We start from the raw sequence: 16,274 nt of genomic DNA, 5'->3' as shown, positions 1-16,274 counted from the left end.
TAAAATGATCATAATATATGTGGGATTATCATTTAAGTTGTTATTAACCAAATTTTTTACACATTCCTAATAGTTGCTTTGATACTGCTTTAAAGATATGGTATTGCAAATATCATAATTACACATATATATAATATGAGCCGTGCCATGGGAAAACCAACATAGTGGGTTTGCGACCAGCATGGATCCAGACCAGCCTGCGCATCCGCGCAGTCTGGTCAGGCTCCATGCTGTTCGCTTTTAAAGCCTATTGGAGTTGGAGAAACTGTTAGCGAACAGCATGGATCCTGACCAGACTGCGCAGATGCGCAGGCTGGTCTGGATCCATGCTGGTCGCACACCCACTATGTTGGTTTTCCCATGGCACGGCTCATATTTTTATATCTTTGAAGCTGAATTTACTTCCTCAATAATAGAAAAACGCATTTGTTTTTTTTAAATTTTCTATAAATGATCAATATACAGTTCTCAGATATGAATAAAAGGAGTTAAGTAGGGAGTTTTCATTTTGTGTAACATCCTTAATAGGTGCAGCGTCTCTTGGTTGATAAACCATCTGATTTCTGAAAAAATAATTTCCTTGAAAATCATCCCATATGATACTGCTTGTCACCTAGCTGCACCCAATACTCATCAATGCTTTTTTTTGTAAAATGTATTTATGTTTAATAAAACCTGTAGCGATCTCTGCAAATATTAATAAATTGCATTTATTTGGACTGAAGCTAAATGAAAAAAAAATGACAAAAAACATTCCATTTGAAACCCTGAATGGAACATTCCATTTAAAGGCCTGAGCGGAAGCATTCAACTTGAAACCCTTAATGAAAGCATTGCACTTTAAACCATCAGTGGAAGCCACTTTAACCCAGAGTGGAAGCATGAATTTTAAACCATATGAGTGGAAGCATTCCATTGAACACCATAATGTGTGAAAACATTCAGTTTTAAACCATATCAGTGGAATCATTCCATTTTAAACCCTGGATGGAAGCGTTCCATATCAAAACCCAATTGGAAATTCCACTTTAAACCCTTAGTGGAAGCATTCCCTTTGAAACCATAAGTGGAAAGATTCTACTTTAAACCCTGAGTGGAAGCATTCTATTTCAAAACCATAAATGGAAGCATTTTGTTGTAAATCTTAGAAGTTGAAGCTTTCCACTAAACCCTTAGTAGAACTTCAATTCACTTTAAATCCTGAGTGGAAACATTCCATTCAAAACCCTGTGTGGAAACATTCCATTTTAAACCATGAATGGAAACATTCCACTTTAAACCATGAGTGGAAGCAATCCATTTTAAACCATGAGTGGAACATTCCAATTGAAACCATGAATGGAAGCATTCCATTTTAAACCATGAGTGGAACATTCCAATTGAAACCATGAATGGAAACATTCCACTTTAAACCATGAGTGGAAGCAATCCATTTTAAACCATGAATGGAAGCATTCCATTTTAAACCATGAATGGAAGCATTCCATTTTAAACCATGAAGGGAAGCATTCAATTTTAAGACACGAGTAGAAACGTTTCACTTTAACATGAGTTTAAGCCCTGAAAGGAATCATTGCATTTTAAACCCTGAGTGGAAACATTCCACTTTAAGTACCAAGTGGAAGCATTCCATTTTAAACTCTGTGAGTGGAAGCATTCCATTTTAAAACTAGAGTGGAAGCATTTCATTTTAAAATGTGAACAAAATTTCTCTTGTGTAAAAATTTGTGTTTAGAGCTAAATACTTTATGATTTTAACCACTGACTAATTTTTCATGAAACTTTAGCATGTAAAATATCCTGCAACATTAGTTATGCTGTATGATGAATAATTGAGCTGCACCATGAGAAAACCAACATAGTGCCTTTGCGACCAGCATGGATCCAAAGCAGCCTGCACATCCGCGCAGTCTGGTCAGGATCCATGCTGTTCGCTTTCAAAGCCTACTGCAGTTAAAGAAACTGTTAGGGAACAGCATGGATCCTGACCAGACTGCGTGGATGCGCAGGCTGGTCTGGATCCATGCTGGTCGCAAATGCAGTATGCTGGTTTTATTATGGTGCAGCTCAATTACCCTAGCCTTTTGTATAGCAAGCTTTTCATTAAGTTCTATGAGTTACATTCTTCCCCACCTCAACATAAAACAATCAAATTTTCCACTGAAATGACTATTTATGAAATTTACTGTTTTATTGACTTACCTCAAACACTTGGAAAGGATCAAATCGGTTCCATCTGAAATATAAAATAAAATAGATAATAACTGGAAAGATACATGATGAAACTTTGAAGAAAGGAAGTGGGTGGGGCATTTATAATTTATTTATAGGGACCCAGTTAAAAAAAAAAAAATTATTTCAAAATTGAAGCTACATGTATAGTATACTGTTAAATCATTTAATTTCGTGGGTATGAAATTTCGTGGTTTTGGTGAAAACGGCAATTTCGTGGGGAAATGAATTTGTGGATTACAACTTTTGAATATAAAGTGAATGGGGATTTTACTTGTTCGTTGGGATAAAATTTCGTGGATTGACTCAACCTCGAAATTTAGTCCCCCACGAATATTAATGATTTGACAGTAGATTAAATTTTGAACAATTTTACTAAAATAATGCATTCATTTTCGTACTAGAAGTTTTGTTTTTGTTTTGTAAATTGGTATTTATATGGGGTTTTATGGTAGTCTTGTAAGTTAACAGTCTTTCACTCCTTTTTCTCTCCCTTTTCCTAATATGGTAAAGGGACATAATTCAATGGGTCTTTAAACAGCCTGACTTGAGTTACCTAACATTCCTGCTGTAAGAAGCAGTACAAACTTCTTTATAAGACTAAATATCATGTGCATTAGACCTACAAATTATGTAAATGGGGATGTACATTGTTCTATTCTAAGTAGTGCATAGCTAAATAATGCTTAGTTTTTCATGATAATTAAAAATGATTTTATATGAATAAACAATGTTAGGCATCCTTCCGTGATTATTTTATTGCATTATATCATGCACTTATTGAATGGCTTGCTGGTCAGTAGTTAAAACTATAGCCTTAGGTCCAAAGGACATGACGTCAAAAATAAATGTTTATATGCCGCTGATTCTTTCAAGTTTGGACTTGAGCACAACAAGTTTTAGTCACTAAATCAGTGTTCAACTTCAAATTGGACAATAGCTCAAACCATGGACCGGCATCATGTAATGATATTATTATGTGTAATAAAATTGGTTGAAAAATACTCCATTGGAGTCAGATTTTACTTTGCAGATTTGATATATAGATATAGAGGTCAGGTGTGGCAGAAGCTGAGCAACTAACTCAGCATTTTTTTCTGCCTTAAAATGTGAAAAACTCTCTTGATACAGAGCTAAGATATTGAAAGACAGGTGAAATGGTAGGCTGAGTAATAGGTAGGGTTGGTTGGAACTAAGGCCTAAAAAAAAAATTTCTTTGTTTCCGGTAACATGCTAAAAAAAATTAGGGTAGGTAGGTCGGAAAACTTTTTTTTTTTTTATCAAGGGAGACTTTTTGGAAATTTTTTTTTTGTCAAAAAATGATTACAAATAAGGGGGTTATGCCTTTAAAGCATCAGTAAGTTGATTTCTAACATCACTGGCCATGTTTAAAGCATAAAAAGTGCAGTTTTGCATCTTTTTGTTAAAAAGTTGAAAAAAATATTCTCCAAGGCCATAAAAATATTTAGGGTCGGGCCAAAAATTTAGGGTAGGTCGGGATACCGGAAACAAACAATTTTTTTTTACGCCTAATAAAAATGAGCACATGCTGTATGTTATAAACATTGTAATGTATCAGATTTCATAAATATACTGGTTTCAAAAGTTTTGCTGGTAGAGTGGTCAGGGTCACGCCCTTCGAAATCACTTGCTCAACACTTCGGAGGGTTTGAGCCTTGCTTTGTTTGTCATTGTGGAAGGTTTATGGTTAAACCCAGGTGCCTGCCAGTGCCTAAAAATAATGCTCAGAGGTGCACATGGGGTCTTCCTCCACCACTGAAGCAGGAATGACCCCATATCCAAACAAAACATATTGGAAAAGTTTGCATAATATTATAAGTATTGACATAAAATTGACAAATTTGACCTCATTCCCCTCATACCCAGTGCCCTCCTTAACCTTTAGCATGCTAGATAAATTGTCGTCTGCTGGAAATGTCGTCTGCTAAAATTGTTAAGTTCATTCAATTTGCTCCAAAATTGGAAGAAATATTATCAGAGTAGCAAACAGCTTGGAACCTGATCAGACACCGATTTAATCGGCGTCTGATCTGGTTCCAAGCTGTTTGCAAAGGCTGTTAAATTTGCCTGCAGCAGGCTAAGAGTTAATCAGCAGCACTAACTTCCTTCTTGTGGGGAAGTTAACAGCTTAAATAGCAAATATTTTTCTAGGAAGTAAAATTTAATGCTGTCCTTGATAAGAGACACAAAAGTATATGCTTGAGAAAACAATTAGAGGCAGTTTTACATGTCAATAGGAACATGTAGAATTGTGCATGATTTATTGTATGATAGAAAGATGATTTTGAAATGAAAAGTGAGGATGATGCGCAAAAAAAAAAAAAAAAAAAAAAAACCTACTTACCCATATGGCATGATTTGACAGTGTTGTGTGTTATATCACTTCCCCTTGTTTCCAGATTTCAGCTGAAATGCAGTATAATTGTATTAATTTAATTATTGTCATTAAATACATTAATAGAGAAAGGTATTAAATTCTTCCTGTTAAATCTGTAAAATATTGATATAATATAACTTGCAGGAGTCATATTCTATTTATTTAAAGATTTAAAAGACATATTATAAGATCTTACAGAGTGTCTTTGCTAATAGAACTTATTAAACAAGATTTACCTAGAAATACATTTTATCAGAACAGAACAGAACAAAACATAATTTTATTTCAGTAACTTATACATATAAAGTATCTCGTTACAATTACATACATTTTAAAGTATAATTTCTAGGTCACATGATAAACTTATAAAAACAAATCATTAAGTGTTATTCAACAAGTTTAATGTATTCATTGTGTGAAAAAATTATGACACAAATGTAACATTGTTTTTATCACCTTAATTGAACATGATTCTTAACCTGTTTATACTGACAAGTCAATCCTATACTTGAAACATTAGGTCAACAACAAATGTTTTAACAACAGCGAAATATAAAATATATTTTATTCCCGTGTGCCAAACGTATGATAGCAAAAAATAAGTTTTCTGCAAAAAAGTCTTCTCCAAATAGCTAATGGACAGAAATCTTTTGTTCAAAAATGAAAAAAAAAGAGAAAAATCTAACGCATAGAAAGCAAAATTTGTTTGTTTGTTTTTTTAGTAATATATTTTTTTATAATCTTGTAAAATATGATGTTGGTAACATAAACAAAAATGATATTCTAAATTAATACAGAATGTAATTTCTGATCGTTGGAAGCATTTAACTGTTAATAAGTTGAGCCGTGCCATGAGAAAACCAACATAGTGGGTTTGCGACCAGCATTGATCCATGCTGTTTGCTTTTAAAGCCTATTGGAATTGGAGAAATTGTTAGCGAACAGCATGGAGCCTGACCAGACTGCGCGGATGCGCAGGCTGGTCTGGATCCATGCTGGTCGCAAACACACTATGTTGGTTTTCTCATGGCGCGGCTCAGTTATACTTCTATGTATTCTAACCATTAGGAATTTTAAAATATTTTCTATTTAAATTAAAATAATAAATTAATATGCAAATTACTCCCATATGTGTATAGTAATAATTAATACAAGGATTATCAGTTATCCTGTTAACACTTGCAGGATAATTTTATATCTTGTTGCACATTAAAATAATAAAATTATTTTTCTTTGCAATTTAAAATAGTTAGAAAACCTGATTACTTACCAGAATATTTTTCAGTCCTTATTTTTTGTAGATCTACTTTAATGTTATTAGGTCACATATATGTAGTAATATCTCATATATTACTACCAATAGACAATATGATATCCTTTAAGTCTTACTGTATTTTTATTGCAGTCATTTCACAGACTGTTAATTTTGTGAAGCAACAATTTACTAGCTTTATACTTAAAGCCTAAGTGGTTTAAGAACATTCAACATATGTATACAGTATTTGTTTCTTCATCCTCGGGGTAAAACAACAAGTTAACATTTTTTCATTGATATTGAGAACTTGCTTTTCTTTTCTTTTTTTTCTATGAATAACAAAAACAACAACAAAAAAACACTTACTAACTGTCAGATTTGATAGATTTTCATTAAAAAATTTTGACATGGTTTTTGGACACATTAGTTAATATTCTTTGAGCTCTTAACTAAAGCACTGTCACAGCAGCTGGTTTATTGTTAATGTTCCCAATTGATGTTTATGCTCCCTAAAACATGTTTACGCTCCTTGAGGGACCTTTATGCTCCCCAAGAGATGTTTAAGCTCCCCAAGGGATGTTGATGCTCCCTTACAGATGTTTATGCTTCAAGAGGGATGTTTATGCTATCCAAAGGTGTTTATGCTCCCTAAAGGATTATTATGCTCCAAGAGGGATGTTTATGCTCCAAGAGGGATGTTTATGCTCCTAGAGGGATGTTTATGCTCCTTGAGGTATGTTTATGCTCCCAGAGGGATGCTTATGTTCCCAGTGGGACATTTATGCGCCCAGAGGGACTTTTATACTCCTGGAGAGATGTTTATGCTCCTTGAGGGATTTTTATGCTTCTGGAGAGATGTTTATGCTCATTGAGGGATTGAGGGATGTTTATGCTTCTAGAGGAATGTTTATGCTCCTTGAGAGATGTTTATGCTCCCAGAGGGATGTTTATGCTTCTAGAGGAATGTTTATGCTTCTGGAGGAATGTTTATGCTCCTTGAGAGATGTTTATGCTCCCATGGGGATGTTTGTGTTCTTGAGAGATGTTTATGCTTCAAGAGAGATGTTTATGTTCATTGAGGGAAGCTTATGCTCCTAGAGGGATGGTTTTGCTTAGTGAGGGACGTTTATGCTTCTACAGGAATGTTTATGCATCCAGAGGGATGTTTATGCTTCTAGAGGAATGTTTATGCTTCTGGAGGAATGTTTATGCTCCTTGAGAGATGTTTATGCTCCCATGGGGATGTTTGTGTTCTTGAGAGATGTTTATGCTTCAAGAGAGATGTTTATGTTCATTGAGGGAAGCTTATGCTCCTAGAGGGATGGTTTTGCTTAGTGAGGGACGTTTATGCTTCTACAGGAATGTTTATGCATCCAGAGGGCTGTTTATGCTCCCAGAGGGATGTTTATGCTCTTTGAGGAATGTTTATGCTCCTAGAGGAATGTTTTTGCTCTTAGAGGGCTGTTTATTTTCCTAGAGGAATGTTTATGCTCCCAGAGGGCTGTTTTTGCTCCTAGATGAATGTTTATGCTCCCAGAGGGCTGTTTATGCTCCTAGAGGAATGTTTATGCTCCCAGAGGGCTGTTTATGCTTCTAGAGGAATGTTTATGCTCCCAGAGGGTCGAAGCGCATTATTATCGCTTGTTTTGTCTGGCTCATAATCAAAAGGTACTAAAATGACTGAAGAAATGTCAATGAACATTGGAATACAGATGGAAGAATGTAAGAACAATAACCCAACTTTGAATATTTTTCAAGTTATTTCCCTTTTTGTATTTTGAGAAATGAACTGTCATAGCAACACTTTAGCCACTGTTAAAGCAAATTATAGAAACATCATCACATGATAGACAGAAATGGATGCAGAACTGAATATTTGTTTTGATTATCTCCCATATTGTTATACAGTAAGCGGAAAATTACAGAAAATTGTCATATTGATGTAGGACAATGAGAGAAAATACAGAATTTAAATACATTTTTTAATTGTTTTCTTCTTGTTCTTAATATTTCAGATTTTTGCAGTTACAGTTAGGGGATTTAAATAACCTACATTTACGCTCTGTCTCGGTGAAGGTTTTAACATAAGAGAAATGTTATGTGTAAAAAAAATTGTTTGTTTCCGATATCCCGACCTACCCTAAATTTTTGGCCCTACCCTAAATATTTTTATGGCCTTGGAGAATATTTTTTTCAGCTTTTAACAAAAATTTGAAAAACTGCACTTTTTATGCTTTAAACTTGGCCAGTGATGTTAGAAATCAACTTACTGATGCTCTAAATGCATAACCCCCTCATTTGTATTCATTTTTTGACACAAAAATAATTTCCGAAAAGTCTCCCTGCAATTTATCTGCAGGAATATCCCTGATATTAAAAAAACAAATTACAAAAAAAAAAATTTCCTACCTACCTACCTACCTACCCTAATTTTATTGAGCACATTAACGGAAACAAAGAATTTTTTTTAGGCCTTATTTAATCTGTATCATCTTTTATTTCAAAATTTTGTATAGTAGCTAGGGATGACTTTTTTAAATGGTTGAAAATTTCGAAGTTGTTTTATGTTTTCAGGTTTTGCAGGTATCAGGTGATGTTTTTTTGGCCTAGCATATCTAAACTGTTGAAACTGATCTTCACATAAATTAAGGACCAATCATGTGATTGTATAAAGTTTGTGTTTTCCCACAGAATATTTTCTTCTGAGATGATTTGCCAGACTGTTGCATTATCCAAAAGATGACTTTTGATAAACCTTTTTGATAAACCTAATGATTAAATTTTGGTGCACAAAGTATGTGATTTATGGCCAGAATGACTATTTCAAATTCTAAGGGATCAGTTGGTAAATTTCAACTTTTACAGAATTTAGTTTGACTTTTGGGGTTTACTTTTGCAGATTGAAGCAATGAAGAATACTGCAAAAAATAAGTCCCTCACGAAAATAAATGATTTTACAGTAATTAAGGTCACTCAGTTATTGTAACTATATCTGCAGAACTCAAATATTGTTGAAAATTTCTTGTGACTTAATGGTGTAAAAGTTCCAAATTCAGTAAGTATTTATTTCTGTAAAATGTTAGATTTTGCTGTTCAGTCACTGAGGTAAGATTCATTGATAATGTAACCCATCGTAATTTTGTCATAACAGTTTTGTGTGTGAATGTTTATATTAACTTATAGCTGTTTTCCGACAAATGCTATAAAAATCAGCCTAGTGTGATTAGAGTTGTTGTCCTTGATTGTCATTTTTGCTACTGTCTTTGCCACTAAATACAAGTAATACAGTATAAGTGGATATTATGTAGTTATATATGTGTTAACTGTTATATATGCATTAACACCAGAGTTATTTCCCTTTGTTAATTAGAAACAGCAATTTCCATATCTTTAACACTAGAGTTACTGCCCTTTAATTAGTCTGCAACTTCTGTTAAAGCAGTGCCATTATCGTTTTGAAACCTGAAGTGGATTAAAGCCATATTTTTTAGAACCATTGAAATATAAGATACAAAGATACTACAGTTGATTTTGTATACAAGTGGGTGGGGTGCTACAAAACTTTTATTGATCATGCAGAATTCCCTTGTGAGATATATTTTTACAATAATCTTCTTTATATAGACATGACTTTCACTATTTATAGATTTAAGGTGCATTAAGATCAGCTCTAAATAAATTTAAATTTTAACATCAAGTTTAATCATTCATGTGAAATCTTTTTTGAAATGGTCTTTCACAGTACAGGTAATCTGTCACACATCTTTGTTTACCTTACCTTTGATAATACTTTTGTGAACATCAGTTTTCATACCCACCCTTGCCTACAACATTAGATACAAATGATATCTGGTAAATATGACTAAAACTTTCTATATATAGGTATTTGTTTGTGATAGGTTTAATGATATTAAGAAACTGTTTTCATTGACAGTAATGGGATTTTCTTCTTCCTTAATCCTACCCCAATTTATGGGGAGATATATTGGTTATGTAGTGAGACATTATATTGTTTTTAGCTCACCTGAGCCAAAGGCTCATGGTGAGCTTTTGTGACCGCATCATTGAAACACGTAGCTCATATTACTCAGGTGAGCGATCCAGGGTCATCATAACCCTCTTGTTTTGTTTACCATCCACTTCGTTTTTACCTCCTTTTATCTTGGCACAAATGTTTGTCATAATGGCTAGACATATTGAATGCAGATTTCAACCATGCCTGTTCAAGGTCAAGGTTGTACAGTGAGATCAAAAGTCAAAATGCAGGATTTTATGGCGGCTCCATATATTTTATCTCAAAAGATTTTCTAATGACTTGCACATGTTTGTCATAATGAGAGAATGTACATAACAGTTGGTTAAAGGTCACAGTCACATGGTGAGGTCACAGGGTTATATTGTTGCTCTTTTTAAAAAAAAATATGAGCAATAATCATTGTTTTATCAATTGGCATGAATATTTATCATAATTAGACAGTGTGTAGAAGTGAAGTGGTTATGTTGATCCAAGGTCAAGGTCACATGTCAATTTTGTTGGCAAGGTCATTGAGGTCAAAGGTTACGAAAGCAATAGTTTTTTGTCTACTCTGTTTCTTTCAGCAACCTTGATGTTTAGCACAAAGTTCCCAACCATCACAAGATAAGCCTTGCATTTTTAATTATCTGTCTCTTTGTGCTGTGGCAAGATAGAATGGGACAATTATTAATTCAGCCTTCCATTTAAATGAAATGGTAATGGGAGACATTTCTGCTCTTTTCATGCTGTCCTCAGAGTTTTTTGAAAATAGAATTGAATAGAATTTAGATTATATGCATTTGGAGTAAATTAGTCTTTTTAGTGCTCATGAATGAAATATAAATTAACAAACACCTGAGAATTTTATTTGTTTCTTTTATGCTGTGGAAGGGAGGAATATAATGTGCAGGTATTTACGGAATCCTGTTCGCGCCACTTTAGTTTCGTCTCACCAACATGCGACAATTATTGCATTGTCACTTTCTCCAAAAACATACTTATACACATGCCAGATTTAACCATCCTCGTGAGATTTTTGAGTCGATAATAGATCTAATCATCTTAATTTTTGCATGTCTTTCTTAATTCTCGCATCGTGAAATTGAAATTCTGCTTAAATAATGATACACAATTGCGAGAATTAGTAAAGTATGTTTTATAATCAGTGTGCAAAAATACACTGTAAGCAATGATCATTTATCTATAATTTATTCTTCTCCTTTGAGTCCTCTAAAGTAGTTATGGTGTATAAATCAGGTCACTAAATAGGATAATTGTACAATAATAACCCACATGCCAAACCCTTTTTATTGTAACTTTCAACCAAAACCATACTCTGATGACAAATACAGGTCATAATCTAGGCCAGAAAAAAGAACAGTCAATATAAAAAGTATTTTAGTAAGTGACTAGATGATTGCTATCAAGTTGAAAAGTTAAGTGACCTCTTGAAATTAAGGCTACTGTCTGTTTCTCATTTCATTACAAACATTTTTTAGCTCACATGTCACAAAGTGACAATGTGAGCTTTTGTGATCACGCAGCGTCCGTCGTCCGTGCGTGCGTGCGTGCGTGCGTGCGTCCGTGCGTGCGTAAACTTTTGCTTGTGACCACTCTAGAGGTCACATTTTTCATGGGATCTTTATGAAAATTGGTCAGAATGTTTATCTTGATGATATCTAGGTCAAGTTCGAAACTGGGTCAACTGCGATCAAAAACTAGGTCAGTAGGTCAAATAATAAAAAAACCTTGTGACCTCCCTAAAGGCCATATTTTTCATGGGATCTGTATGAAAGTTGGTCAGAATGTTTATCTTGATGATATCTAGGTCAAGTTCGAAACTGGGTCAACTGCGATCAAAAACTAGGTCAGTAGGTCAAATAATAAAAAAACCTTGTGACCTCTCTAGAGGCCATATTTTTCATGGGATCTGTATGAAAGTTGGTCAGAATGTTCATCTTGATGATATCTAGGTCAAGTTCGAAACTGGGTCAACTGCGGACAAAAAGTAGGTCAGTAGGTCAAATAATAAAAAAACCTTGTGACCTCTCTAGAGGCCATATTTTTCATGGGATCTTCACGAAAGTTATTCAGAATGTTCATCTTGATGATATCTAGGTCAGGTTCGAAACTGGGTCACGTGCCGTCAAAAACTAGGTCAGTAGGTCAAATAATAAAAAAACATTGTGACCTCTCTAGAGGCCATATTTTTCATGGGATCTGTATGAAAGTTGGTCAGAATGTTCATCTTGATGATATCTAGGTCAAGTTCGAAACTGGGTCAACTGCGGACAAAAAGTAGGTCAGTAGGTCAAATAATAAAAAAACCTTGTGACCTCTCTAGAGGCCATATTTTTCATGGGATCTTCACGAAAGTTATTCAGAATGTTCATCTTGATGATATCTAGGTCAAGTTCGAAACTGGGTCACGTGCCGTCAAAAACTAGGTCAGTAGGTCAAATAATAAAAAAACATTGTGACCTCTCTAGAGGCCATATTTTTCATGGGATCTGTATGAAAGTTGGTCAGAATGTTCATCTTGATGATATCTAGGTCAAGTTCGAAACTGGGTCAACTGCGGTCAAAAACTAGGTCAGTAGGTCTAAAAATAGAAAAACCTTGTGACCTCTCTAGAGGCCATACTTGTGAATGGATCTTCATGAAAATTGGTCAGAATGTTCACCTTGATGATATCTAGGTCAGTTTCGAAACTGGGTCACGTGCCTTCAATAACTAGGTCAGTAGGTCAAATAACAAAAAAACCTTGTGACCTTTCTAGAGGCCATATTTTTCATGGGATCTGTATGAAAATTGGTCAGAATTTTTATCTTGATGATATCTAGGTCAAGTTCGAAACTTGTTCAACTGCGGTCAAAAACTAGGTCAGTAGGTCTAAAAATAGAAAAACCTTGTGACCTCTCTAGAGGCCATACTTTTCAACGGATCTTCATGAAAATAAGTCAGAATGTTCACCTTGATGATATCTAGGTCTTGTTCGAAACTTGGTCACGTGTTTTTAATAACTAGGTCAGTAGGTCAAATAACTAAAAAGCCTTGTGACCTCTCTACAGGCCATATTTTTCATGGGAACTATATGAAAATTGGTCTGAATGTTCATCTTGATGATATCTAGGTCAGGTTTGAAACTGGGTCAACTGCGGTCAAAAACTAGGTCAGTAGGTCTAAAAATAGAAAAACCTTGTGACCTCTCTAGAGGCCATACTTTTGAATGGATCTTCATGAAAATTGGTCAGAATGTTCACCTTGATGATATCTAGGTCTTGTTCGAAACTGGGTCACGTGCCTTCAATAACTAAGTCAGTAGGTCAAATAATAAAAAATCTTGTGACCTCTCTAGAGGCCATATTTTTCAGTGGATCTTCATGAAAATTGGTTAGAATTTTTATCTTGATGATATCTAGATCAGATTCAACACTGGGTCACATGAGCTCAAAAACTAGGTCACAATATCAAATAATAGAAAAAAACGACATCATACTCGGTTTAAAACTGGGTCATGTGGGGACAGGTGAGCGATTCAGGACCATCATGGTCCTCTTGTTTTATTATTCTCAATGCTGCTTTCAGAAAAATTGAAACTTATTGATTTTGCATTTGTCAAATTTTATATATTAATATTTAAGGTTGTGAAGAGGAAAGGAGTGGTAAAGTTTGTGAATTTTAATCACTTGCCCTTATGGGTTGGTAATCACTTATCCTTCATGGAAATAACTTGTCCCTCATGGATGGTTAATCACTTAACTCTTGTGGATGGTTAATCACTTAACTCTTGTGGATGGTTAATCACTTGCCCTTATGGATTGTTAATCACTTATCCTTCATGGAAATAACTTGTCCCTCATGGATGGTTAATCACTTAACTCTTGTGGATGGTTAATCACTTAACTCTTGTGGATGATGGTTAATCACTTGTCCCTTATGGATGGCAAATCACTTATTTTTAATGGATGGCTAGTTACTTATCCTACATGGATGATTTATATCCTATCCCTCATGGATGGTTAACACTTATTCTTTTAATAACTGGCTACTTTTGGATAGTTGAAAGTTTTCTCTTTGAATAAAAAATCAACAAGCAAACTTTTTCTGCTACATAGAATATGGTTTAAAGGAGGGATTTAAGAGTTAGTCTCACAACTAAAGTACTTTTAATGTCTCCTTTCAAATTTTGCATCAGTAGTCAGCACTAGTACCAGTATTAACAGGTGTGCTGCAAGGTCACAGTAAAAACCTCTAGTATTGATATACCGGTAGACCAACAAACAGTATGTTGAAACTAAATAAACAGGGATTGGTTAACCACTGAAAAGATGAAAAATAATTAAAAACCTTTTCCTTTACTTCAATTTATAACTAAATGTAATATGCTTATTTTGCAAGATTGACTAGATCATGTTGTGTTATAATATTTTACTACTATCAGTGATAATTGACTGTAGTTTATAGATACCAAACAATCAGGTTATTTGTGGAACCATATATTTTTCGCAGCCAGGTTGGCACCAGTTGGGTTGTTCCATATTCAGACTTTACACTTAGTCTGATTCATGGCTGCTGGACTGTTTGCTAAATAATTAACAAAAATTATAAGCCACCATGCGTCATCAGTTCTACAGTAATTCATATATTATCCTTAATAGTACTTATTTTCAAATTAATTTGATACATTCTTTCAGACTATTACAATTTTGTTATATTGCTTGGTTTAAGAATACTTACGTAAGTTTCGTTCTTAACCACATAATATATAACTACCATTGCATTAAATTGAAACACCACATTTTCCTTTTTTTCCCTAATGAATGATGTCAAAAAATATATGATTTACAATTCACTTAAAACATGTGTGGTCTCTTAATACTCAAGATTCCAGCCATTGTTATAATATACAAGTAGTTTTCTTCATTTTTAAATACTTTTTTGTTCCTTTTAAGAAGTGTCATTGATATAAAACACAAAAAGCACAGCTTTTATCTCTTAAAGAAACTACTTCTGAGCCAGACTTACCCACTTAATTGCCTTTAAGTTCAAGTCTTGCAAGGGATAAAGTGTGCCAGGAAGTTTCTGAGGTGAAAGTTGTTCTACCAAATGCCAACTTTTTGTCTTAGCTTAATGCTTACATTGGTATATTTAATATGCTTAATTTTGCAAAATCAATAAAAGTCTAACTAACCTGTCACATTTTTATCTGGCTGAACTCTTTAATATGATCAGTAAAGCTCTATGTTTGCTTTGGATGATTAGTTACCATAATATTCTTTTATATTTTAAATGTCATATTGCTAATGTTATGAAATAGAATGCTTTCATTTAAATAAAACATTCTGCATTTTTGATCATTTTCATTGCTAACTTATCTATTATTTATTTGTGTTATAATATTTTTTTTTCGTTCTGTACCATAAATAATATATTTTTGTCTATAACTTATGCAGATACAATTTTAAAAAAAAGCTTACCTTTAGAAATTTAAAATTTAATCAAATAATCTTCTTGTATTATATTTATCCACACTAAACAAAATCGAAATCTGAACCATTAAATTGTTTACAATAACGTACAGTATGAACACTTGTTTAAACACTACCAATTATAACACATAGCAAGTCGATTTATACTGTCTTTTCTAACTTTGTAGCTACTGTGAAAGTAATCGTGAAAAGTAAATCGCTATAAATCCGTTGACCAGCCATTTAGTGTAGTATATATATCATAAAGGGATGTATGACGTCACCTTACCACTATTTTTCACCATGGAGTGCGACACAGTGGTCTTTGACTTTACATTAGTGCCTGAAGGTTTAATCGTCACCGACTGAAAATTGTGTACTTAATTATTTATAATTTAATACCTTAGGTGAATGGGCGTAGCCTTCATAGTACATGAACACTTAAATTCTTATCTCTATGGTATGATTTTAGAAATGTGAGTTCATTTTGAAGATATTTTTACAACTTTTCCATACCTGCATGCCAATAACAAAATATAAAATTTATCCTGTTTTTGTAGGAAATAGGTTATCAAAGATCCTGTTAAATCACACAAATGGAATTCTAGCGCAGTAAGTAACCATGGGATTATAGGTAGCAGTGGTCAGTGATGATGTTTGGCCAATAAATAATAAATGATAAATAAATCAATTTACTGGACTATAAAAGACGTACCATTGTGTAACGTAGACCCTTATTCAATTTGGTCTTACTCATAATATATATAATATAATATAATGACTCCGTCATTTAGCATATTTCTGCAATTTTTTTTTATATTTTATTTTAAATGCAAAAATGTCAAATGGAAGATAATAAACATACTGTTTCACTAAGGTCATTTATAAATGTTTCAATTTTCA

At 33.7% G+C, this 16,274-nt stretch overlaps 1 protein-coding gene across 3 annotated transcripts in view; it reads right to left on the bottom strand.

The window, feature by feature from the left end:
• The window catches only part of LOC123553441 (cytosolic phospholipase A2-like), a 47,470-nt gene extending 31,871 nt beyond the window's left edge, over nt 1–15,599 (bottom strand). Inside the window, exons 1-3 of one of the 3 annotated variants that reach the window (XM_045343161.2) lie at nt 15,381–15,599; nt 4,598–4,659; nt 2,203–2,236 (exon numbers count right to left, since the gene is read on the bottom strand). In XM_045343161.2, the coding sequence (XP_045199096.2) occupies nt 2,203–2,236; nt 4,598–4,608 (45 nt within the window). In that variant the 5' untranslated portion in view covers nt 4,609–4,659; nt 15,381–15,599. Of the gene's footprint in view, nt 1–2,202; nt 2,238–4,597; nt 4,660–5,900; nt 6,063–15,380 lie in introns of those variants that run through there. The other 2 variants (XM_045343167.2, XM_045343180.2) reach the window with 2 other exon arrangements.
• Between the last annotated feature and the right edge of the window lie 675 nt (nt 15,600–16,274).

This window comes from Mercenaria mercenaria, chromosome 15 (assembly GCF_021730395.1).
Source record: "Mercenaria mercenaria strain notata chromosome 15, MADL_Memer_1, whole genome shotgun sequence".
Taxonomy (NCBI): domain Eukaryota; kingdom Metazoa; phylum Mollusca; class Bivalvia; order Venerida; family Veneridae; genus Mercenaria; species Mercenaria mercenaria.
Note: the sequence above shows the minus strand (reverse complement) of the source record. Positions and strands in the feature narration are given on the sequence as shown.